This window comes from Marmota monax, unplaced genomic scaffold (genome assembly GCF_021218885.2).
Source record: "Marmota monax isolate L192 unplaced genomic scaffold, Marmota_monax_Labrador192_F-V1.1 WCK01_AAM20220418_F8-fsc00027, whole genome shotgun sequence".
Lineage (NCBI taxonomy): Eukaryota > Metazoa > Chordata > Mammalia > Rodentia > Sciuridae > Marmota > Marmota monax.
In genome coordinates this window covers 4320272-4346598 of record NW_026694617.1, presented here as the reverse complement: position 1 = coordinate 4346598, position 26327 = coordinate 4320272, and the positions used below count along the sequence as shown (strand labels likewise).

The following is a 26327-nucleotide window of genomic DNA, read 5'->3' as shown; positions in this document are numbered from 1 at the left end:
TGTCACTCACCTTTGTGCTCATGACAGCACCTTTGTAATTCTGAAGGAATGCTGTGAAAATAATCTACAAAGACAGGCCTCCACATAAATGATACATTCATATCTTTTTCATGAAGACAAGTTATGATGGGTAGCCACAGATATAAGATGTATGGTCTTATGATCACACTGGCATGAATCAATTATTCATGACAATTTGAGATGGTGGGAATCTTTTTTCTTTTCTTAAATGTTTTCAATCCAAGTTCTCACAAGTTCTTAAGAACCATGTAAAATGTATTTAATTACATAATGTTCCAAAGCAGAACAAATTTCCCCACCCACTCTCTCCATGTTTCACTTAATGTAATTTCACCCTCTGACACCATCATCTGAGTGTTTTAAAAGAGCTTTCCCTTGGCTTTTGTGTATCTTGTTGTAGAACCCAAGAAACCTGGGAAGAATCCAGCTTTTGATAGAGAATTAGCTAAAAGAAACATGGGACAAATTGCAGTACGGACTCCTAGCTATGCACAGAGGAAACAGAGCTCCTGAGAGGGGGAGGGAGGGACTTCCACCAATCCCCATTATTCTGATACACCCCTCACCCTCTATACTGAGTCATGGATAAAGCTGGAAGCAGCCCTTCTCCAGGCTGTGGCTGAAAGGCTGAGACCACTGCCTTACATAGCTTGCTCAAGGCAGTTGCTCCTTACAGCCATACAATTTCTCATGCCTTTGACTAAGATCAACTGATTTGTGCAAGCCCAGAAAAATTCCTTCATCCTGAATTTCAGGAACTTGCTGTGAAAAAATATAAAATTAGTATACGGTATAATTTCATGTTTGTCACTTCTTTAAGGCCTCCAGCCAGACCCATCTTCATTGACTTGTGACCTGTATAGTCTCAGAAAAGTCCAGGACTTACGAGGGCCCAACATTGGGTTTAATACCATGACACTGTTCTACTGAAATTCACAATAATTATTGAATAAGAGATCCTATGTTCTCCTTTTTCACTGCTCTCCACCTCCAAATATTATAACTGGTCCTTCCTTTTGAAGAACCTGAAGGAAGCCAAATCTCCTGGCCTACCTGTAAATTGATGCATGTCCTACAGGTGACAGGGCTCTAAAGCAGCTTTGGAAGGTGGGACCTTCACCCTGATATTTAGCTATAGGGGAGAATTTTCTTTTTAAAATGTTATTGCTGTTAATATAATAAAATAATTCATTGAGAATGAAATCAGCAATGAAGAAGAGAATACATAGACTATTATAGTGGAAATCCTCTTAACCCACATGTCCACATTCAATTTCATATAACTCCCTGAAGGAAACCACTGGAAAGAGATGGATGTAAATCTAGCAGTAAGCAAAAACTAAACACACACAAGCAGTTTGAGACACACACACACACACACACACACACACACACATATTCGGGTGTATCTTTTCCAATCCTAAGTTTATATATTTACTGGATGAAAAAGATCACTTAGAGATGAAAAAGATCACTTAGAGTCCTACAATATTGAAGACCATCAGCTCCTAATAATTTGTATTATTTTTCACTCATTTCAGGGACTTCAGGTATGAAAATATCAAATTAAAAACAGACTTTAGGAAAAAACTATAAAGAACCTGAGAAACCAACTGGCTGCAACAACCAAAAACATTTAGGTTCAAAGAGGGACTCAGGAGAAATGTCCAAAATAGATAAAACCCCTGTTTTGCTACTTACTGGAATGTTGATTAGAACAAACACCTGGATCTCTGCTTCCCCACCTGTTTCATAGGACAACTTGTACAAAGTCTCCAAAGCCTCTTCCAAACCCAGCACTGTTGGTTTGGGAGTAACTAATTCGGTCACCCAAACTCATGACCACACTTCAGGCCTTGACCCCACCAGAGATTATTCCACCTCAGAAATCTAAAATTCATATTTTCCATTATCATATTTCATCTTCTCTTTCCACATTTCCTATTCAGTTCCAACATCTATTCCATTAGTTTTTTTTTTCTTAAACACTAAAAACCTTCAAGGACTATTAACCCCTTTGTATTTTCTTATTTGTCTTTACTTCTTTCCCTTCTATCTATAGCCTATCATTTCAAGCCCTCTTTGAACAAAGTCCCTAAATCTTTTGCCCCATTATCCTTTTTTCACGTCTGTCATTTGTCCAAACTAAAATCCCTGGCTGCATTCCCATCCCCTGTCATTCTCCCACCTACATGTCTTATGATTCCACTCCATAAAAAGATAAATCCACCTTCTTGTGTCTTACCTGCCATCACCCCAGTCCAAACCACCTTCCTTTCTCAGCTGGATTAACACAACAAAACAGTCTGCCACAGTATTTTCCAAACTGCAAAAGTAATCCTCCTAAAATATACCCAAATTAAAACACAAACCCAAGTAGGTCCTTACTCCTTCAATATCCTCCATCTTCATTTAACCATTTAACAAATTCTTGCCCTCTCATCTCTCTCCACACCTCATATTTTTAAACCAACTTAAGCAAAACTTCAGCTTTCCTTAGCCTGGCCATGTCCTCTCCTACCTCTAGATCTGCAAGGTTTTGGAACACTCTGAACTCATCTTCTCCCACAACCTGCTTCAGTGGCTGACCTCCTTCAGGTCATCATAGATATCACTTCCTCTAGAAAGTTCTCTCTTACCCCCTCTCTATGTGAGAATTTGTGCTTCTCCCCTGGGAACACACAACCTGCCCTTCCCCTGGAGCCCTCATGACACACATTCTAATTTCAAGATAAATTCCTGTCTCTCCAACAAGAATGCAAACTTTGAATGCAGAGAACTAAGCTGTATTATTTAACACTGTTTCACCAACAGTATCAGTAAACTGTAAGCATTCAATCTCAATGAAATTGACATTTTAGTCAGTTTTTCAAAATTATGTTTTGATTCTCATCTCAGAAATTCAATATAAAAACATACAAAAATAATTTATGTATAAGCTCACAGAGTGTTCAGATCCAGGAAGTCTGAGGTCTGAGAACTAAAATTATCTAGACCACAGCATCTGTGGTCTTGATCACTGAATATTATTTATTTCTTCAGTGGTTACATTTTTTAAATAATTTCTAAGCTAGTTCCCAGGATTCTGCTCCTCTCCGAAACTTGAAGAACTGGCAAATGAGAAAAAAGTTAGGGGCCCTCAATGAATCCTCCTCATCTACCACCTGGGCGTCAGCAACATCTATTCTCTCCCAGTGAAGATTAAGGGAGTTGAGTGATATCAGGAAGAAATTGAAAATAATGTAAGGGAAAAAAAAAAGCAGGATACAGATTAAAGATCAAATGTAATGGTATGTGATAAGAGTGAAGAGTCGAGTAATAGAATAATATTAATAGTAATAATAATTACAACAATAACAACAAATATATTGCATTTTATGATATACAAAGCACTTTAAATGTACTCTCAATCTTCATGAAAAACAATTCTAATCACTTATCCAGGTGCTATAACGATCTAGAAAAAAGTAAGAAATAAAACCCTTTTGTTTGTAGGAGAGAGAAAGAGGTATATGTAGAAACATCAATTTCTATAAGTGCTAAGCAATGTCTCTTTTCACTTTTTGAAAAAAATGGTTTATGTACTTCTTGTCACTTCAAACCCACTGAAATTCATAACCAACTTGAGCCCAACACATGTGAGCTTAATTTATGTGGACATAAATACTAAGGATCTCAGCAAAACCTTCATCTACATACGCCTGCCCTTCTGGGCATGCAGTCTAATGGAACCATGATGACTAAGAAAAATGAAGTCTTAACATTGATTCCTGAGCTGAAGGATATTATTAATGAAAACCAACAAACTCATTGAGTATTTACTGATTTAGCTCTGTGTGACTTAAGCATGCCATACACATTTTCTTATAAAATCCTCAAAATGACACCATAGGGTAATTAGTGCTAACATCTGTATTTTAAAAATGAAAAACTAGGCCAGGCATTGTGGCCCATATCTAATAATCCCATTACCTTGGGAGGATGAGCAGGAGGATCCTGAGTTCAAAGCCAGCCTGACCAACTTAATGAGGTCCTAAGCAAATTAGCAAGACACTATCTCACAATAAAATATTAAAAAAGGATGGTGGGATGTGATTAAGTGTCACTGGGTTCAATCCTTGGTACATAAATAAATTATAAAATTTAAAAATCAATAAAAATGAGAAATTAGAGTTCATGGAAGTTGGGTAAATTACCCAACCACAATAGTGATCTAAACCTGGAAACTGGTTTCCACTGGCCACCCAACCCCTGACCTTAGGATGCTCAAAATAAAAGATGGAGGGTGGTTCCCCCAGGTTCTTGGACAGAACGCAGGTGAGCATGGATTGATGCATCCCGAGGAGGAATCCCATCAGGAAACTTCGTATCTGCTCCTGAACACAGCCTAATGTGTGCCACTGACCAAGAGACTAATACAGTAGACCATTAACAATGACCACTGATTACCCACCAAACTGAAATCAAGCCTTTATTTTGATTTTGGGATAATTGACAGTTAAATATTTCTCTTTTAGAGCAATAATCAAAGTATATGAACTATAGCATATGGTCAGCATCTTGAAAACAAAGAATTTTTCTGAAAGCCAAATAGAGGAGGAAAAGACACTAGCAAGGCAAAAGTCAGAATGCTTTATTCCTGCAACTGTCCCCAAAAGCAATGAGCATGAAAACTTAGAAGAAAAATATCCCAGATTACCTGAGAAACTCACATCTACCAGTCCTTGCTGGGTAGTACTTACCTGTGAGCTTGTTTATGGCTTTTTTTTTTTTTTTTTTTGAGGTGGGGGGAGAAATTGAGCCCAAGGATGCTTAACCACTGAGCTACATCCTCAGCCCTTTTCACTTTTTATTTTGAACAAGGCCTTGCTAAATTGCAGCAGCTGGCTTTGAACTCACAATCCTCCTGCCTCAGCCTCCCAAGGTGCTGGGATTACAAGCATGCGCCCATGCACTCCGCTTATGGTCCTTTTTATATAAAGTAAATTTTAAAGAAAATGCCTGTTGAAATGTACATTTAAACAAGAAAGCCGTGGAAGAAATTTAAATCTGAACCTCTCTCACTGTTTTTTCTGCAACATCTAAGCAAGAAATGCTCTAAGTATATAATTGTACACCTGAGTATCTGCTTTCTTCTCCGAGTTTTACATAAAGGGTGCCTTCCCCCAAGTATTCAGTAAAGGGTGATCAGCGGTGAGTTGGCAAAGGCTGGGAAAAGAGATAATGGAGTTCCTAATAGCAGAGCCTGTTGATGTGGAGAGGAAATTCAGAGGATGCCAAGAGGAAGGTTTCAAGTGGCAGGATGAGTGAAAAGACAGGATACAGCAGCTCCATGAGAGTGGGCACGTGTGAACCAGGGAACGGCTGGCATTCCACTGCCAATTAAGTGCTTACTATTATGAGAGCTAAAAACTCTTCAAAATGAATAAATGGGTTAAACAGAATGGGGATTACCATTTAAGTAGAGCATTCTAACTTTACTTCAGATCATGGGAATTCTGTAAAATCACAAAGGAGAGAATTAGCTGAACAAAATAAGTTTAATGGGAAATTTATTTCAGAAGAGAAGCTAAGGAAAATTTCTGGAATTAAGTAATGACATTTAGAATTAGGAGACATTTATGTAAAAGCAATGTCCAAGGATAAAGTTAAGTAATAAGAATTTTCAGAAAGACCTAGAAAATATCTGAGATAGAGACCTGAGGCACTTTATAAAGAGGAACAAAGAAAAGTGTAAGCTCTTTCTAGGAAATAATTAGGATGTAGAATTTGACCTAAATTAAAGCAAAATATTAAATATGCTGGAGTATGTGCACAGGTGTGTGCGGGTACACAGGTGTGTGAGGGTACACAGGTGTGTGCGGGTACACATGCATGCATACACATAGTCCTTTCTACCCCTAAAGACTGAGATCAAAATGTTACTTCAGTTCCCTTTCTAGTCTAACTAGACATAAAAAGTTGTCTATTGCCTGTTATCAGTTTATGCATATTCTGGGTTAAAGAGAAAAATTAATATTAATTAGAGGTGTCACTTCATTGAAACGTTTATTTTACCAAGTCAGAGGAAGAGTGTTTGTTAAAACAAGATACAGCTTCAAATGATGTAAAGTATCATATATACTAATATACTAATCTGAAAGGAAATGTCAAAACCTTAGCTAGTTCTCTCATACAAAGAAGTTTTTTTAAAACTTCAAAATTTAAGCTCCATTCCAAAAATTAAATTACATACCAAAATATTTTCTCACAATATGAAAGCCTTTCAAACTGTAAAAGAATGAAAAATCATAAAAGAAATTTTTCAATTATACAATTTCCTCCCAAAACCTCCATTGTGTTTTTAATTCTTAACTAATTTGATTTTTTTTTTAATTTAACAAACTTAAGTGGCTGGAATTGTCCTGTTTTAATTTGAATTTCATAAGAAAGAGAATCACAAGGCACATTCCCTCACCATATTGTGTGTGGCCTATTTATTCAAAACATTTGATTCCATATGGATTTCTTCTCTTTTATTTATTACTTCCAGAAAGGATTGTCTCTAATAAGTTAGCAACTCAGGGGCAACCAACTTGAATTCCAAACCCTAAAAGACCACTGTACCCCAGGTCTGCCACCTGCAATATTTTCTAGAAGGACCAGGGAAGACAAAGTGCAAGCTTTTGTGTGGAATGTGAGCCAACCATGAGCTGCTAGCAGGTGGTCTACAGAGGTCAAGGTTAAAGTTCACAGAATAATTTGGAAATTATTCTCAGCTTGGATCTCGTTTATGAAGCCTGAGAATACACCCTTTAATTAGAATGCAATTTCCAAAGTAGCCACTCCCTTGACTTTCCAGAGCTCAGTTATTCTCAGCAAAGTAAAAACAGCTTCAGCACACTGACAGCGAACAGTCCCCTATAAATTACGCCTTAAATGTCCAACCAAGAAGGCAGCAGGCATCCAGGCCAACAGAGATGTAAGTTGCCAAGCCTTGGTAACCACTCTTCAGAAGAGATAAAGAAAAAGCAGTCATATTCAACAGTGACTCTCCTTTGCTTCTTGCTTAGCAGCTGAGCTGTCCCATGGAAGCTTGGCAAAAAGAGTGGGTTGCGCATTTGAAAATGTTCCCACACCCCAGCCGGCCTCATTTTTCTGATGATCCCTCCATCCAACCAACCTCTCACTACAGTGGGAACACTAACATCAATTCCGTGAGAGCCAGCTGTCCGCCTCCTCCATGGTGCTCAGGGAGCCACACAGGACTCCTGGAACAGGAGCCAGCCCGTCCTGACTCACCACAGATGTTCTCCTCCTCCCGCATGGAGCTCTGAGCCAGAGTCTCCTTTTCCAGGGCCTATTGTTATTACAAAAGATTTACTGGGCCTCAAAAATGTGCTACAATCTGAAGCAAGAAGAAAACACACATCTCCCCTAACCTCAAGGTAAATGAAGGCAGACATTAAATTAGACAGAGATGGTCAGGGACTCTGTGGGGAAGGCCAAAGAGGGAAAGTCAGGCAGCTACTTAGACTTCAGTGTCATGGAGTTCGAATAGCAAGCACTATCATAATACTAAACTTTGAAATGCTGTCCAGAATAGAGTAAGGTTTAAAGATGATATAAAATATTCCACTCTGCAAATCCAGATATCTTTTTTTTTTCTATAGATGCAGCAAAATAGCCTTTTTCTAGAAAAGTGTAACTGGGGAAATAACAGAAATGAGAGTTTTTGAAATCTGTAATCCAAATTCAGAGTCAGATGTCACCCACAAATATTTGGAAATGCTTGCCAGCTCATGTTTCCAGCTGAAGTGGCATTACTGTCTTTGGTCATTATCTTTTGTGTATCCATTCATCTGTCAGTTTTCCCAGCAGCCCCCTCAGAGGGGGTGATAAATCTCCCTATCTCTACATTCTTTCAGTGCATATTAGTGGGAAACTAAATATTTGTTCCCAAATGCTCCAGTATCCCAAGGCACTGATTGCATCATTATCTCAATAAACTATTTCCTGCAGTATTTTTGATCAGTGTCCACTTAAATCAGTATAGACAATAGAGTAATGCATTTCAAATCCAATCTCTTCTCATTTGTTTGTTTGTTTTTGCAGTGCTGGGGGTCCAACCCAGGGCCTCCTGCTTGCCAGGCAAGCATTCTACCACCAAGTTTCATCCTAGCCCCAAATCCATTCTCTTTAATGGTTTGAATTCTGTGACTAAAACGAGCTTCACCAAAAAGCACAAACAAATTTAACACATTAACACAATTCTCCACATCCTTATGCAACACTATTTGTATTTTATTTTTGTCCTAAGAGATCTTAGTCACATTTTCCTATTGTGGGCCTTTCCTAAGAAAGGAGATTAAGGGAAACAAATCAATTAAATGAAACACAAACTTAAAATTCTGTCATCTGTTACTATCAAAAAAAGAGAGAAAGAAAGAGAGATTAAAAAAAAAAAATTCATGTTTCCCAACAAGTGAAGTTAAAATTGTCTCTCAGACCTCTTCTAGTTCCAACTCTGGTTACTAGAAAATCACAAATAATATATGGCAGTATCTCACAAAAAGTAAGGTTTCACAACAGTACAATTAATATTTAGATAAAAGGGGAACAATATATGTTTGGGAATAAATGTTTATTTGAAATAATGTTTATTTGATTCTTTGCAAAAATCTATATAAATCATGTTCTTCACTGATTTCTGAGTCTCATTTCCTTCCTTCCTACTCTCTCCTCCAAACAAAAGTGTATAAAAACCAAAACAGTTCTAAAATTAAACTCCAATACACTCATTTTTAGAGCTTTTGTTCGAAAAGTGGAAATTCCCTTCTTTGACATTTTTAGTGTTACTGTTTGTTTTCTGCAAAGTTGGTCTCTCTGGGTTTTTTGTTTGTTTGCTTATTTGTTGTTTCTGCTTTATTCTGTTTGCCAGTTATGGCCAGGCATTAGCCATTCTAGAGAAGAGAGAAATGTCCCAAGTTTCAGAGTAAAGGCAAAGGGCAGCACAAGAATCTCTATATTATGAAGTTGGATAAACAGATAATTTACATAAAATAAAACAGTACTTGATTCCCTGAAATGAATTCTCCTGTACACCTTGAAAAACTGAGACAGAGAAATGAATAAGAATTTCAAAAGATTTACTCCTATGCGCTTCCAAGTGTGGCACAATGTTGATCTTTACAGCTACATAGAATCACTCATTTCATGGCAACTTCATCTGCATCCCACCTGGGAGAACTCAGTGACCAGAACATAAGCTCCAAAGGATGGGATACAGAACTTCTTACAGAATCAGCATTCTAAAAAGCACCCAAAAGAAGGTGGCATTTCAGGGCATTCCCAGAGTACAACAAAAATATACCAATGCCTCTGTATATATTCTACAGAGTGATTTCAGGGCAAGAGTATCAAAACAAAACACATCTAATGATAGAATATTAATTGTAAAAAATGTTTGGATCCAGGCTTATGGCTCATGCCTGTAATCCTAGCGACTGGGGAGGCTGAGGCAGGAGGATCATGAGTTCCTAGCCAGTCTCAGCAAAAGCGAGGCACTAAGCAATTCAGTGAGACCCTATCTTTAAATAAAATACAAAATAGGGCTGGGGATGGGGCTCAGTGGTCAAGTGCCTTTGAGTTCAATCCCCAGTACCAAAAAAAAAAAAAAAAAAAAGGGAATCATTTGGCCAGAAACAGGGACTGTCATGGCATTATCAAGATACGACTTGTCCTTCAACGCCATCTTTCTTTTTTTAGTCTCACAGTCCACATTTACTTAGGGTTGTCTGATTTTCAGTGTGTGGAAATGACTCCAGAAGGAATAAAGTTTTCACTAAACCTCTGAATCCAGTATTTACAAGTCAATTCTTCCTTTCTAAAGAAAAAATGAAAAATGACAGCATTATTTATATGCCCATTTTAGCTCTGCAATTTAAAATACTAACAGAAACACTTTCTGATAAACTTTGCTTGCTGACGTACAGATTCATAGCAGAATTATATGGGAAATTTAATGGAGACCATATTATCATAGACATATCCCAAACTCAAATTTTGTCCACAGAATACTTACTTCTGATAAGTTCACCACCTGAAGGAGTCCCCCAAATGGTCTGGTCTTGCGTCTCTCCATGTGTGAAGCCATTGGTAGCTTGAGTTAGATCTTTTTCAATATTGTCTTTATTACATTTTTCTGAATAAAAAAAAAGAATATACATTTGTTATCATTGAACATTACATGTTTTTCTCTAATTTCTTAGTTAACAGATTTTTATTAATGTCTCCAAGTCTGTCATAATTTTTAAAAAGTAAAAGATATAGACCTCTATTGGCTACTACATCTTACTGATTCACTAACATTTATTGAGCACCTACTATCTGCTCACAGATAATAAAGATGTTCATAGTTAAGAATAATCTATTAAATTTATAAAAAAACAAATAATTTTAACATAGCAAGTGATCTGCCATGATAGAAAAATGTGGAAGTTAGATCAAAGATGAAAGTGAGTCCACACAGGTAAGGTGCATCAAAGGAGAAGAGACTCCAATAAATGGTGGAGATGAAAGTTAGCCTACAGTTGCGAGAAGTGACTGAGGAGTACAGAGGCACACAGTTCCTCCTGTAGAAAACTTAGGGGGAAAAGTCATGTATAAGGCATCCTCAGAGAAGAAGGGTATTGGGGATATGGGAGGTTCATATGCAGGTTCAGAAACTCTCAAGGAAAAGCCAATATGTAAGGAAATGTAAAGTCTTGTGAGGAACACATGTCAAAGAAACTGCAACCTATAACACAAGGTAAAATGTGAAAAGGTTCAGAGAACTCAAAGAATTTCAAAAGAAGGAAAAAAAACTCAACTGAATACAGAGATCAATAAAGATGTTATAGAAAAGGGTGCGTGTTGGATGGTCTTTAAAAAATTAGAAGGGTTTCATAAAGTCCAGATGGGATAAAGAACAGCATAGGCAAACTCTAAAAGCAGACACCTGGACAAAGAGTTTGACTCTCTGAACTATACGGTGCTTTCAGGGAGGCGTTAGGAGATAAGACTACAAAGTTTCGATTAGAAACATAGATATTTAAAGGCCAAGATGAGATATCTGTATTTAATTCAAAAACAAGATAAATAAAGCCTAAGTAACCAGTTAAACTTCTAAGCAAAGTCACATATTAGGAAGATGAACAAATCTGTGCACACCAGTGGTTCTCAATACCAGCTGCACTTTAATTAACTTAGAAAGCTTTTATTTTTTCAAGCAGATCTGTGGGCCCCACGACCAATAATTCTTTTTCAATTAAAGGAGAATGGACTTCACTCAGATGATTCCAGTGCACTGTGTCCTTAAGAATCCCTGGAGAATGGATACATCTAAGAGGGGGAAAAGAGTAAGGGAAACTCAGCAAAGTTCATATAGAAGTTAGTGAGCACGTAATTAATAGAATAACAAGATGGAAAGAAGTATAAATATGAGAAAGTAACTGGAAGTTTGCATAGATACCAAAGATGGAGTTTGATATGCTCAAATTCTTAGTATGGATTTGATTGGGGAAACCTGGAGATTAGAAAAATGATTTATTCATTTATAAGTGTTTATGTGTGTGCGTGCACGTGCACATATATGCAATACATAGCAGATATTTAGGCATTGTGTTAGGTGAAGGGAATACAATGAATTATGAGACCTAGCCCCGACCTGCATCGAGAGGTTACAATCTAGCAGATGAGTTCATCACTGGGTATTTGAATTTGCAAGCCAGAAAAACAAAAGAAAAACAAAAGGCACAGTTTAAAAACAATCATCTTCCTAAACTAGATTGCTGAAGCCTTTCAAATTAACCTTTTCAAATTAACCTCACCAAAAGAGTGACTCTATTAGAAGAGTACCAAGAACAGACTATGCAGTTAGGAAGAAGTTAGAGAAACAGGATGATGTCAAGCCATGGAAGCAAAGAAAGGAAAGAGACTCAAACAGAAGTTGTTAGTCAACCGTGTTAACATTTCCAGTGGAAGGAAAAAATTTCTGCACATGCAAAAATTTCTCATGTACCACGGGGATTTCACAACAATTGAAAAGTTCTGCCATGAAACACATTTCAACACATGAAAATAGATGGACATGAACTTAGGACTAAATCCAGAGTCTGAGATCTCTGTAAAAAAAAAAAAAAATAGGGTCTTCAATACTAAGTATTTTTAGAAAGTGAAACCATATTCAAAGAGCAGTAAAATATAAATTAAAAGCATACTAAACCAATATGTTCTAGATTTACGTAACATTTACTTAGTATTATCATAGGGAAAATGTAATCTTCATGAGATGTGTTAGTTTCAATTAAAATCTTTACTCTTTTAAACAACACCAGAAATCTTCCACTGCTACAGTCAACCCAAGGCCTCTCTGAGATTATCAATAAAAGAGATTTTTACACAAACTCAGTAGCACACATGAACTAGCTCGTCAGCAGAGTCTCATATGCTCCCTGCTACTGTCATGTAGCCGACTGCCGCCAGGTGTCATGCTAGTAGGCTTGATTCAATTAGTAACTTTAATTGAAGCTGAATGAAATTAATTATATAATTTTGAGCTGTTCAAGTTTAATTCCATTAAAATTAATTCATGAAACCAAGGCATTATGAAGCATTGCTGAGTAAAAGAAAATAGGTATGAATAGAGCCTCTAGACACACTTGACTCATATTTGAATCTTGTCCAATATTCGAGTGCTGAACACAGACCCTCTCGACTTGCCACTGAATAAATGAAAATGCCATGTGGTCCATATACACATGAATTTACAATTATGAAACCTCCTACTACAGGGGAAACAAAGTTCTTCCCATTCTAAATATTTCTTAAGGATGGTTTATCACACTTTTTTTTTTTAAGTTTCCTTATCTGAGTAATTCTAGAATTAGATGATCCCCAGTGTCCTTTCGAGGAAAGGACACGCTTCAAAAAGGAAAAGAAAAGCTATCATTCTCTTTCTCATGATATTCAAGAATAATAAATTATATGCAACTACTATTACATCATAATGATCTGTCTATCCAACATTGCCTCCTTTGAAAACTAAATGTCTTGGCACAAAAATTAGTCTCTGTTTTTTGCTGTGATCCACAGCACCCAGCCCAAAGCAAAGCTCAGAAAACGTTCCCAGTAAAATGCTTAAATTAACCTTTACCAATTCTCTATTTGCATAAACTGAACCATTGTAAGCACTTGACTGTTCTATGAGTTTCTCATGCATGCATATCATTTATCAATATTTTTTAAATATTTTTTTCATTTTCATGTAATACCTATATGGCAGCCCCTATGTGGTGGGTATTTACATAACCCATTGAAGAAATGCACTAGAGAATAGGATTTAATTGGTGAACAGGTATAAGATGAACCATGATATTCAAACACAGAACCAACTTTAGTATAATTTTTAACTGGGTGGGTAAGCCATTAGTCATTATGATGATAGAATGTCAGTTTCTAACAACAGATTTCTTGTAACAACATAGGTTTGCTGTGTCGTTTCTGAATCGAGAAACAGAGGGCACAGTCTTAGTCGAATCAATTCCATTCTAGAGATCTGTAGTTGCAATTCAACTACTCTGTGGGCAGTTAGGCGATTTCAGCCATGTACCTTTTGTACCATTTGTAGCTTTTTCTGTATGCATCTGACAGGTACTCCAACCCAATATAGCAATTTTCTCTTTAAAAGCAACCTTCATCATCTCAACAATGCTCTTCTTCTAACCAAGGGTTCTTTACTTTGGCTCTGAGCCAGAACCACCTGTAGCACTCTTTAAGCATACGCAGATTCACAGGCCCCAATCTCCCCCAATCTCCCAGGTCCCAGTTCAGGTGGTAGGCTGCTGGAAGAGTAATGTTGTCATGGCATATGGCCAGGTTTGAAGGACACTGTTCTAAGCAAGCTCTTCTCTTACACTATACAACTATTTAGGGGAAAAAAAAAAAACTTAGAAGAGCATACTAAATACTCAGATACATATCTTGCTACTCATCACCTTGTCACAGGATTCCAAGTAATCAGAAAATGAAATTTTATCTAATCATCTAATTAATATAGAGCTATTTAGTTCTGTCTCCATGTCAGGACAACCATGAGAATACAAAACCTGAATTATTTATAATACTAATCAGTTCTGCTAATAGATGGGATGAAAAGAAATATGTTTTACATATTAAGATAAAAATTGAAGACACTTTAAAAATGGTACTGAGCAAAGGTTGTCATGCAGCACTGGAACCTGCCTCCAAAAGCCTCACAAGTGGACATTCCAGTGTGCCTAGTCTGGAAACAGAAATGGGGAAAGATGTTTGGATGAGGAAAAAAGCTGGGTCCTGACAGCTCATCTTCCAGCTTGGGAGACCAAACACTCATACATGAAATAATCAAGCAGCTACAAAACAAAAGCTAATGGAAACTTCCCAGGGTCATAATTCTGGCTCAAAGACTGACCAGCTGTGCAGACACTGACTGGGCCTCGCTGCCTTCATCCTCTTCATCGGGAAATGAAGGTTGAGCAGCATGGTTGCAGAGGCCTTTCTGACCCTCAAATTCTATAAGTCAGACTCTGCACAAGGCTAAACAATAGAGCCCAAATCTCCTATACACACTGAAGTGTGTTTAGAATGGAGGAGAGCAAATCATAGCAAAGCCTTTGTAAGGCATTGGATTTGAGTTAATTCTCAAAGAAAGTGACAAGCATGAATTAGGCAAAAAAAAAAAAAAAGTCAAAAGAAAAATATAAAGATTCTAAATGATCAATTTAAATACAATATATCCTAGTCAGAAATGACTCTCTATCTTACAAAATCAATAGCTACTTTTTGCTATTTTTCTAAAGAAGAATAGGAATGGTATCAGTCCTCTCCAATCTTGATTACTCTTGCTGAGGAAGAATGAAAAGATTCAAGTAAACAGAATTTTCACTTAATTTAAAGTTCTATAATATTTTACCTAGCTGGCATTATCCAAATTTAAAACTTTGGTAGTATCACTTAAACAATAGGGGAATCAAGTAATTGAATGGTGATTAACAAGAAAGAAAAATCTTTAAGAGCTTTAAATAAACTGGATAATAATTTATGTAATATAAATATATATAGTTTGTAATATGTATAATACAAAATAATTTATGTAATATAACATACATATGTGTGTGTGTGTATACCACAGAAGAGCCACACAGTTGGTATGTAGTTGTCACATAAATTCTTTCATTGAAAGAAAAGAAATAATTTTTACAATTACAGTACTGTCTTAGAAGTTTTCCAAGGACTTGAATATATAGATTTATTTGATCTTCAGAACCATTAATGATATAATGAGGATAAAAGCATTAGCTCAATTTTATTGATGAGAAAACAGAGTAAGTCCCAGTCAGACATCTGGTTGGAAATAAGATGATAAAATACAGAGATGGAAAGGATCCGTAGCTCAGTTAATTTCGTATCCCACCCAGCAGAGAAAACCTGAATACAACACTCAGACCTTCTCCAACATTTTAAGGAATGGCACCTCACAAAGGAACACATTCTATTCTTGGTCCGTTCAGTGCATGAGTAAGTTATTCTTTATTTTGCACATAAATCTGCCTTTGGCTAATCTATAACTGGTACTAGTTCTGTCTTTTGTAGGCACAAATGGTAAATTTAACCTTTTCTATACGACAACTGCTCAACTATTGAAGACGGATTTTTTTTTATCAATTTATAGTAAAGCAAATACATTATCTCAATAGCTGAACGCTTTTAACAAATAAAAGTAATGGAAGAACCTAGGAATGTTGCTTCAGGATAAAATGCACTTGTCAAAGTTATTACATGTAAGTGTTTGATTGAACTTTAAAACAGGTAAGTTCTGAACATGCCATAGTTTTCCAAGAAATAGGGACAATATTGCAATTTAAAAGCTCAAATATGTGAATTCTTCCAGATGAATAAAATAAATTCTCATTAGAGTCTCTGAGGCAGAAATGCTACCCCTAAGTCCTTCTCTGCACAGGGTCTGAAATCAAGGAGCTTGGGCCACCACTAAGGATATGAATTCTGGGCAAGTTAATCTTTCACTTTAAAATGGGAATTACAACAGTATTTACCTCGTAAGGTCGACGTAGAAATGACCCTAACCCTAGAAAGCAGAATGAGCAAGGTCTCATTCACAGTGGCTACTATTATTACATTAAATATTATGACATACAGCATATTTTAAAAACCTGCTAAAAACAAATCACAGGGAGGCTGTTGAGGGAAGTATACATTTAGTAATCCCTATATGAAAAACCATTGCAAATGATCTCTTTGCAGACTGCACAAAAAATGTTCTGTTTTCTCTGAAAATGTGTGCTATTTTATTTTCCTGGTAGACAATGTAAGTCTAGATATAAAAATATTACTTTCTTTTTAACTCAAATTTATAAACAAAATTGAATCTATATCTCTACCTTCTGATTTTTTTCCCAAGCTTAGATCTCCTAGGATACCCACATTTTCCATTATTCTGTTTTAATCTTTTCTTTAAATGTACTCTCATAAGCCACCTCAAATATTCTACTGAACTAGGCAAAGGTGTGTATAAGCTCACAAACCAATCATCAAATACATTTTCTACTTGTTATCCATATTTTATTTGCTTACTTAGTAAAAGAGTATATAAATGAGGATAGTTGGCAGAAATCATTACAAAGCCTCATAAAACTTAATCAGTATAAATCTATTTTACAGAAAGGAATATAAGAAACTCTCTTTCTGCATAAATTTGGGGATTTCTGCTTGTTAGGTCTCATACTCTTCAATTAAATATTTGATAATAATCTATGACAGATCATTTATAATCTGCAAAATACATATATTGCTACTGTTCAAAACTCTATACTTCCTTTCTCTATAAACAAATTTGCTTTGAACAATTTTATTTTTACTCTTCCATCCAAACACCAGCATTATTACAATCTATGTGCATTCTAGTTTATGGAATCTCAAGTAATCTGAGACTACAATCTCTCAGAAAAGTAAAAAACTGAGTTTGGATTTTCCCAGAGGCACAAAAATGTGGAAATTCTAAAATGCTCCCCAAATGTAACCTTTAAAAAACCAAAGATAAGGCAGTTTTCAGGAAGGCCCTTAGGCTTTGGAATTTTACTTCTTTACTGATCCAAAAAAAAAAAAAAAAAAAAACCTTGAGTCCCATGACCTTTAAGGAACAAAGCAAAACTAACCTATTTTGTCTAATGTTCTAAAATGGATTAAAATCTCAAAATCTCAATGCCTAAAGCATTTTTAACAAATGATTGAGCGTGGCCAGAACATTCCATAATCTTGTAAACACAAAAAAGTTATTATGCAATTACAGATATATTATAAATGTTTGTTGAATGGTTAAATGCTTCAATCAACTTAATTTAATGAATTCATTGCTACCAGTATTTTGAAAAGTGGTTAGAGTTCTGAGCAAGACTTAAAATGTATTCCTTCAAAGGGCTTCTTATCAATTTAGAAGCTTAGGGTGTGATTCAAAAGAATGTGGAGGGGAGGAGACATTGACTTTATCAGTTTATGGATTTGAGGAAGAGGAAGGCATATACATAAGGAAAGTATAAAACAATTACAAAATAAACAGAACATACAATATAATATAAATGTACAAGAATAGGTACAAAATGTTACAATTGTAAAAAATATATCAGAATAAATCAGGGCTCTATATAAGTGAAGGGAGGAGTAGAAATTCTGCAACTTCCACTTAAAAAAGAAGAAAGAAAGAAAGAAAAAGGGAAGTTAGATAACATGATTCAGGGGACCAGAACACATTATCTCAGTCATCTTAATCGCCAGTACTTTTTAAGTTGAAACTAAGTTCCTTATGCTAAGAATATATTTTCAGGATGACTGACCCACAGACACAGAAACTCCTACCTCCTTAAATCCAGGTTCAATTATGTTTACTCAGCCAATAAGTATGCTCATGCTAGAGCCAAACATTCATAGGCTTCTGGAATTTGGAGTTATGCTCTCTGTGGTCCCTAGAATAACCCGATGACATGAATTTAGCACCCAGCAGCCCAAAGAACAGCAGACTCACGTTAGGGGTAGGGAAATAGCCTCAGAAGAAATAGCTTACTCCACTTTAATTATTCAGAGACCTTCCTCACATTTGGCTAAAATCCACTTCCCTGTCATTTTCACTGATTCATCATATTTTGCCTTTGGAAAAACCAAACAAAGTAAACAAATCAAAAAAGCGAGGGCTCACCCTCACTTCATGTGACAGCGCTGTGTTCTTCTACCTTCCTTGTGTTAAACAACCTCAATTGGATGGTTTTTCAGATGTTTTACATTTAATTCACTCTTAAAGGCAGGAGAATCTTCCTCATCTTATCTAGAAAGCTATCACAATAGAGTTTGTATAACTGGTGGCTGAATTCCAGACACCAAGTCTCTACAGCTCCCTTAATTAGCAGTCTATGTGCCTCATTCTACATCTTCCCCTTTTAAACATGAGGAAACACCCATCTTTAGTCTTTCATGGAGTCATTCTTATAAGTGCTGCTGTTTAAAAAGCATTTCTGTTAACTCTCAAAGAGTTATCTGATCAGGAACACTTTCTCTCTCTGGCTTTCTGGTTAGGCGCAGAAACCATCCTTATTTGGTTTTATTACAAGAATGATGGCCAGTGAAAATCAAAAGCAAATCAAAGGGGCTGCTTTAATCCGTAAAGGAATTTCAAAGCTATGGAGATTAAACTTGAAGAAAAGAAATAACAGAGGTCGGAGAGGATGGTTTCCAAGAGGTAAAGGCATAAATAAGATAATAATGAGTAAACTAGTATTGTATTAAAATTGATTTCTTAGACTTGAGAATGATAGATATGGATTTGGTTTTAAGTCCCTTCTTAATTCTCATATATGCCCAATCTAGAAGCTTCTCATTTAATTCAGAAGCCAGGCCTTACATCTTCTCGACCTTGTCCTCCCTGGCTTTGACTCTGCTAGCATTCTCTGGATTCTCCTTTAAGCCCACTAGAAAGCTATCTTTTCGTGATACCGTCTTTGCAATCTCAGTAACTCCACATTTCAGTTCCTCCAGCATGAGAACATGTAGACCCACTATCCTGGATAGATATATCCTATGTGGAGGTACCATCTTTAGCCACTGAAATTCAACACTCCCCACAGTTTGTCACTATGCTTTTCTCCCTGCCTGGTCCTCCGACTATGGCTTGCATCTCAGTCCATGATAGTTACAGAATCAGCATTAACTATATTTCCCCCTTAATTCCTGTTGCAACATTAATCAAGTACTAGATCCTGCTACATACACCTTCCAAATTTCTCCCAAATCTGTACTTTTATCCCCATGTCCCTGCCAATGTCTCGATTTCTTTCCTCTCCAATCAGAATTACTTTCACATCAGAAAGACTGAATATATTGCTCCTTAGATCAAGAATTACACTCATTTGCACATTGATGGTTATTCTCACATAGTACATATTTTATATTGTAAACTCCTGTGCTTGATAATTTCACCTTCTATTTCAAAGACAAACAGTAAAGCCCTTCCAAAATCCTGCATGTTCCTTGGGTGATGAAAGAAATAAGAACAAAGTAGGTCTATGTTCATAGAGACCCCAGAGATCAGAAGGGCATCCATCATGAAAAAAGAGCAGGAGTGTGCATTTGAGAAAAGATAGGAAAGAGAGGGGGCTGGTTCCTTCATACTCTGCCACTTAGCCTTGAGTGCCTGTCACGTATCAACCACATGTTGCATTATTTTTAGTGCTCAACTCTGCACAATTAAAAAAAAAAAAAACTACAGTCTGAGTATTTTTCAGCTGAGTTCACTAGATGCTCCAAGCCCAGCAAAAACTAACTCCTTCACACCCTGAGCAATTCTCTCCCAACCTCTAAGTGTATTAGCTCCAGAATGATATCAGCAGTTTGTTGGCAACTGGTCATCAACTAATTTGTCATATGTTCTTGTTGTAATCTTGAATTGATATTTAAATAAGGGATTGCAATTTAATTTGCTAGACATTCATATTTCATCCTCTCTCAACTAGTTTAGAAATTCCTTCAGTGCACAACAATGTATTGTACATTCATAATCTTCACAGGACCCTGGACATAGTAGATGTACATAGTAAACACAAAATATATTTGTAGACAGGGTTTTCCCTTTCAAATGTCTTAACTGGAAAACGTTTATGTTACCATAAACATCAATTTCAGACTTTATTCCTTGGACTCCTTTAAAAAAACAGACAGAAAGGCACATGTATATGAATCATCTTACTTCAGATCATGTGGGTGTGAATCTGAAAACAGAAGTAGACTGGGAGTAGAAACCACAAACAAAACTGAATTCATGTTACACTCTTTCATAGTTCCTACTCAGGGAACCCAAAGTGATCAGAATGAGCCTACACAATGGAACGCATAACTCAGTTTCAAAGACTTAAGGTTCAAAAGCTTTCCTCATTCAGGACATGAATGCTAATGAGAAAAGAAGTTATTAAGAGTTTAAGTAACTTCAGGAAAGTGTTACCTGCAAGACAGAGAGGGAGAAGAGAGAGAGACATCTGAAACACTGACTCATATACAACACTGAGAGAAAAAGGCTACACCATCTTCGATTTGCTCCAATGAATCACCAACGTTACACTCTCCAAAATCTAGAATCTAGACAGTCCAGAATCAGTGTGCTCTTAATAAAAACTGAATAAAGTCTTTTAGAAGTAGAAACAGAAATCAGTTGATTTATCTTCTGCCTTTATCACAGGGGAATACTTACATTATCTCAGAAAAACAATTTGATTGAATCTTCCTCTGTTGTTTGTTATTGTTCTAAGTAATCTTCCATTTGCAAATGGCATAACATTAGATTGGGTCAATTTATGTTTCCTTATTTTCCCCCAATCTTTTATGACTATAAAAATATAATACTAGTAAAATAACTGCATTCTGTTATTCGGCTTTCTTTCCATGAAATCACCTCAACAAGAACCAGGAAATAGGGTTCAAAGAAACAGGAAAAGCCCTTACACACCCAAAAATTCCATGCCTTCCCTAGCAGCCCTGTAAAGGTCACTGGATCATATATATTAAATTTTTGTCCATAGACTGACCAAACTAAGCAAACAAGCATAATCTTCCCTGACCATAAATTTTAGCTTGCCATTTGCATCCCTGGGCTCTCTGGCTCCTCTACCCTGCCTGGAAAACAAGGTCAGTTAGTACAAACAAAGTCTTCCCACACATGCATGATATCTGTCCCTTGTCCTCACATTGTTTCCACACTACCAACATCCAACCCTGTGCTAATTTCAAAATCCATTCTCTCTGCTTCTGTTCCCAAGCTCCCATGTGCTGTTTCTGAGAAAGGCAATCAACCATGATAACCCATATCCACTGGAATTCATGCCATTCATTCTTAGGTAAGCCCCAAGTGTTACTAAGCAGCTCTGTTTGCCCCCAAGTGACTCCCTCTTGAATTCTTCACTCTTCCAAATCTTCTCCACATATCTCCAATCTCTCCATTCATCCTAACCTCCCTTGCTTTCAGCAAATGTTACCATCTACTTCACTGAGAACATAGAGGCCTTCAGTAGTCTCCTTCTCTTTTTTAGATCAGATTTCTTCTGGATTATCACCAATCACTCTCTCCCAGCACCATCTCAAAAGGATACATTGCTCTCTTTCCAAAAACTGGTAAAGAATTCCTTCAAGAATTTTACTCTTTCAGTTACAAAAACCCACAGTAACATCCTTCCATCCCTCTCCCTGTCACCTTTGGCCTACTTCTAGATCCCTTGGCTTTCTTCCCATTCATGTGGAGGGAGAGTGTTCACTCCATCCACTCAACAGAGGCCTTCCTTACATCTGTTTCTCTTTAACGACAACTTTTATTATATTCCATAACCACCAAATGTCCAACACTTCTGTGAGGAATCATTAGGAACTCTTTTTGTAGTTTGGTTGTTGTTGTTGTTATTTTCACTATTCCTCCCTAGAGCACAGCCATTCCTAAACTTCAGTCTTCAGTCCTTTCCCTCGCTCCTGTGCCCACTCATCAGCAACGTGATGGTAAATTCTTGGCCTCAGAGTCTAACCCTCACCACTGTCCTAGTTACAAATTCTCATTTCCAGCTGCCTATTGGCCCTCATGATTAAGGACAAGTTCCCTGGAATCAGCCTAGTCAAAAGACTCAAGTGGGGTGCAGTGGTGCATACCTATAATCCCAGAAGCTTGGGAGGCTGAGGGAAAAGGACTGAAAGTTCAAAGCCAGCCTCAGCAACTTAGTGAGGCCCTAAGCAACTCAGCAAGACCCTGTCTCTAAATAAAATACAAAAAAGGGTTGGAGATGTGGTTCAGTGGTTGAGTACCCCTGGATTCAATCCCCAAAACCAAAAAATTAAAATTAAAAAAAAAGGACTCAACAGCTCCTGATGTTTCTACTCAGGCTACAAAGCAAACCTATGTATTACCTTAAGTTTCTAGCTTTCCCCCATCTCCCATATTAAATATTTTACCCAATCATATGAATTCAGTTCATCAAAATGTGAACAATGTGAATCTCAGGAGATTCAAAGATGATCAAGTTAAAATTGATGTCCAAGAAGGCATTTGACACTAGCTAGAGCTCTATTCTGCTTCTGTTGTTGTTCCTAAATCTATTTCCTCTGTTCCTCTTTGACAGAGGCTGCCCTAGGTCCACTACTTTTTTGGCAGCCCACTGAAATGGACTCCTCGAAGATTGCCATTTCTACCCTTGCCCCTTTCTCCAAGTGTCACCAGATTTATTTTCCTAAAAACACGTATCAGGTCTGATACTTCCCCCTTCTCAAGAACCTTCAATGGCTCACCACTGCCGACAAGAAAAATGTTCCTTTATACATAAAAAATACCATTTCCTCAGCAGGAGAACCAAGTTTCCTGAAACTGACTTTCCCCTATCTTTGCACTCATTCTCTGTTCCTCCATATGGACCATAAAATGTTCTTGGTGCAGTACCCAACATTCCATGTCTTGCTTTCTACCATCCATCTCCACAACACTGAGGCCTACAACCAGCCTAGTTAGAATTAAAACTTCTTCTTGAGGCTTTTCCAAATCCCCCTCTAATGGTGCTTTCTCTCTCCAAAGTTCTATCCTCACACTTTCTTTGTGCCTCTATTATAGTACCTGTTTCTACACACGCCAGCCACAAGCTCAGGTCTCACCATGTTATCCCTTAGAACATTTCTGCACAGTCATCACTTCAAACAGCTCAACCTCTCCAAATGTTCTCTTAAATTTAATCCCTTCCTTCCTATCTCCCTTCCCACCTCCCTCCTTCCTCTTATTAGTTTTTCCCAAGTTACATTCTTCTCTTCTTCATGTGATTCTTTTTCTTCAGGAATAGAAAATGAATTTGCCATTCTGATAAGCCTTGCACTTCTAGAACTAAAATTATAAAATGAACATTAGTTCCTTTACAAACAAAAAAGTTGTAAGGTGCTTGAAAATGCTCCTGAATCCTCTTCCAAATCCAGACAAGTCACCTTCTATTTTTCTAATTAAGCCCATCCTTTCATAATCATTCATATTCAGAAAGTGTTTTAAACCAGCTTCTATTCACTTTAATTTTGTTCTTGGTTATTTATACGTGGCTGTCAGAGTTGCAATACTAATTTCTCTGGGATTTACCATTATAGACATAAAAATTTAATAAAATATAATTCCAACAATCTTTTGAGATTTATTATGGAGCTAAATATAATTTATCACTGTTTCTATGAAAAAACATAATCCAGGTTCCAAAAGTCTAAATTGCAAATGAACACAACTCATGTGGATATTCAGGACCATTACATGCTGGGATCTCCAAAGTGTAGGATAGCGGGACAAGAATATCTACTGAAGTCGTGAAAGAAAGTATTAAAATCCCATTTACTTACTATCTCATACTTTTTAACTTTTACTTTGTACTTCTCTTACCATGTTCAAAATATATTTTATTTTAGTACATATTGTTTTGAAAACAAATCAGTTTTTACAGGATGAATTCTCTGAAGTACTTTGTGTATGAACTGGTATATGTGATAAAAATTTGAAGAGAATCAGCAGAGTGTTTACTTGGAGTGATATGATTTAAATTTTGGAAGCTGAAAGGAAATTATTTTAGAGCTTTTTGAAGACTTTCCCCTCCAAAAATTAACATAAAAAGGAGATTATCCTGTTCATAAAATCCCTCAATACAACATGTCTTTTTACAAGTGCCTCCAAATTAACAATTCTCAGCTAGAATTAGAGAACTCCTGGAGCTTGTTTGAATGCAGATTCTTTGGTCCCACACCCTGAGAATCTGATTTTGTAAGGCCAGTGTAAAGTAACAGATGTCAGTAAACAGAGAAAGAGAGGGAGAGAGGGTTAGGGTTAGGATTTCTCCAGCTGAACACTGCTCACTGATGACATTTGGAGCCGGATCATTCTTGGGTGTGGGGTTGTCCTAACCTGTGCACTGAGGATGCTGAGCAGCATTACTGGTCCCTTCTTAATAGGAACACACACTCCACTGCATCAGGACCACAGGAGGTGTCTCCAGAGAGAGGCAAATGTCTCCTGGAGGGCAAAATCATCCCCAGCTGAGGACCAGGGATAGAAACTGTCCAAAGATAACACGTTTTGGGAAATGTCATCCTTAAAAGGATAAAACAATATGACAAAAGTATAAGAATACTGATGTGCATAAGCATACTTTATATAAATTGAAATAAACAGGCTTCCCAAAAAGGAAATCTGATTAGCCACTATAAACTCCTGACAACTCAGCTAAGCTTCTAAGTCAAAGCTCTTCTTATGTAATTTCAACTTGAAGATTCTCTCCCTAGCTTCTATTTTAGATTATTTTTAATTAACTTCACTGGCATTTTGCATCCTGCTATGAAAAGTCCGCCTAATAGTCTCAGAGGACTCTCCCAAGAGAGAAGAGTGCATTAAATCACACATTATCACATTAAAGTATATTCCAGCACTCAAGAGTCCAACAGTCTACATCTTGGCAAATGCAATGTGGTGGGGGTGGGGACAGAAACAGGCTCAAGTGATTCACAATATCCAAAGCCTATTAACTCTGATGCATCTACCCCAGATGAAAAAGTTGTATTGATTCTCTATTTCAACCACATTCATCACAATGACATATATTTTACAGTGTGTGCGTCTACCTAATCTCTTACTTCTGTGTATGGGACCTTGGTCAAGTCACTTAAATACTTTGGATGCCCTTTCCTTCACCTAAAAAATGAACACCTTCTACTAAATTCTTTCTCAAGATCCCTCTAGTTTACAAGTCACAAATGCATGAATGAAGCAATTAATTACAAGTCTCTTTCAATTATACAAATTCTAGTAACTACTGCACCAAAGCTCAAACACTTAGATTTTCAATGTTGTTTGATAACACAATGACGTTTAAAGTGCTTCTTAAAAAAGAAAACAAAAATGACAATTGGAGGAACCATATGTAAGACTCATTCTGTCTCAGAATCCAATGTGGTCCAAATTGTTCTTCACCTCTCAAGGAATTTGTACTGAATCTTCACATAAGAAGACAGCCCAATATTTTAAAAGTTAGTCATAAGGCAAACACCTATAATCCCAGCAGCTCTGCAGGCTGAGACATGAGGATCACAAGTTCAAAACCAGCCTCAGATTCTTAGAGAAGCCCTAAGCAACTCAGTGAGAACTTGTCTCAAAATATAAAAGGGCTGGGTATGTGGTTCAGTGATTATGCATGTCTGGGTTCAACCCCTGGTACAAAACAAAATAAAACAAACAAACCAAAAGAAAACATAGTCACAAATAGGGAAATCATTTTATATGTCCTGTTTACCTGTTTACTTTCTAATTTCAGTAATATAGGTAACAAATCACTCCTGACAGGTCACATACCCTGCAGGTGTAGTTTTGTTTGAACTGCACAAAAATTAGACTTAGTAATTTCTAAAACTTGCAAGTTTTAGAAATGGAGAAATAACACATAAAAATCCAACTTCCAGTATCTCCTGAAATATCAGAAGTTATTAACTCACATGGCAATGATTGGTTAAAGCTAAAGAGTGTGGCCGCCTGGCCCATGAGCTCTCCAGTTCTCTGAAATCCCATTGTTTCCTATTGTCTGACACCTGTCCTGGTTCCTTCTTACAGCCTGGAGCATGTGAGCTCATGTCCTTGCTCTATAACAATCTTTGAAATACACAGGAGAGATTTCCATGCTCTCTAATGTTTTTAAAGTAATAGTAAATCCCTCAGA

General features: G+C 36.8%; 1 protein-coding gene across 3 annotated transcripts in view; it reads right to left on the bottom strand.

Annotated features, from left to right (window-relative positions):
• Mdfic (MyoD family inhibitor domain containing) overlaps positions 1 to 26327 on the bottom strand; it is an 85805-nt gene that overhangs the window by 56514 nt on the left and 2964 nt on the right. For all 3 annotated transcript variants that reach the window (XM_046422465.2, XM_046422464.2, XM_046422463.2), the window contains one exon: positions 10085 to 10204. In XM_046422465.2, the coding sequence (XP_046278421.1) occupies positions 10085 to 10204 (120 nt within the window). The remainder of the gene's footprint in view (positions 1 to 10084; positions 10205 to 26327) is intronic.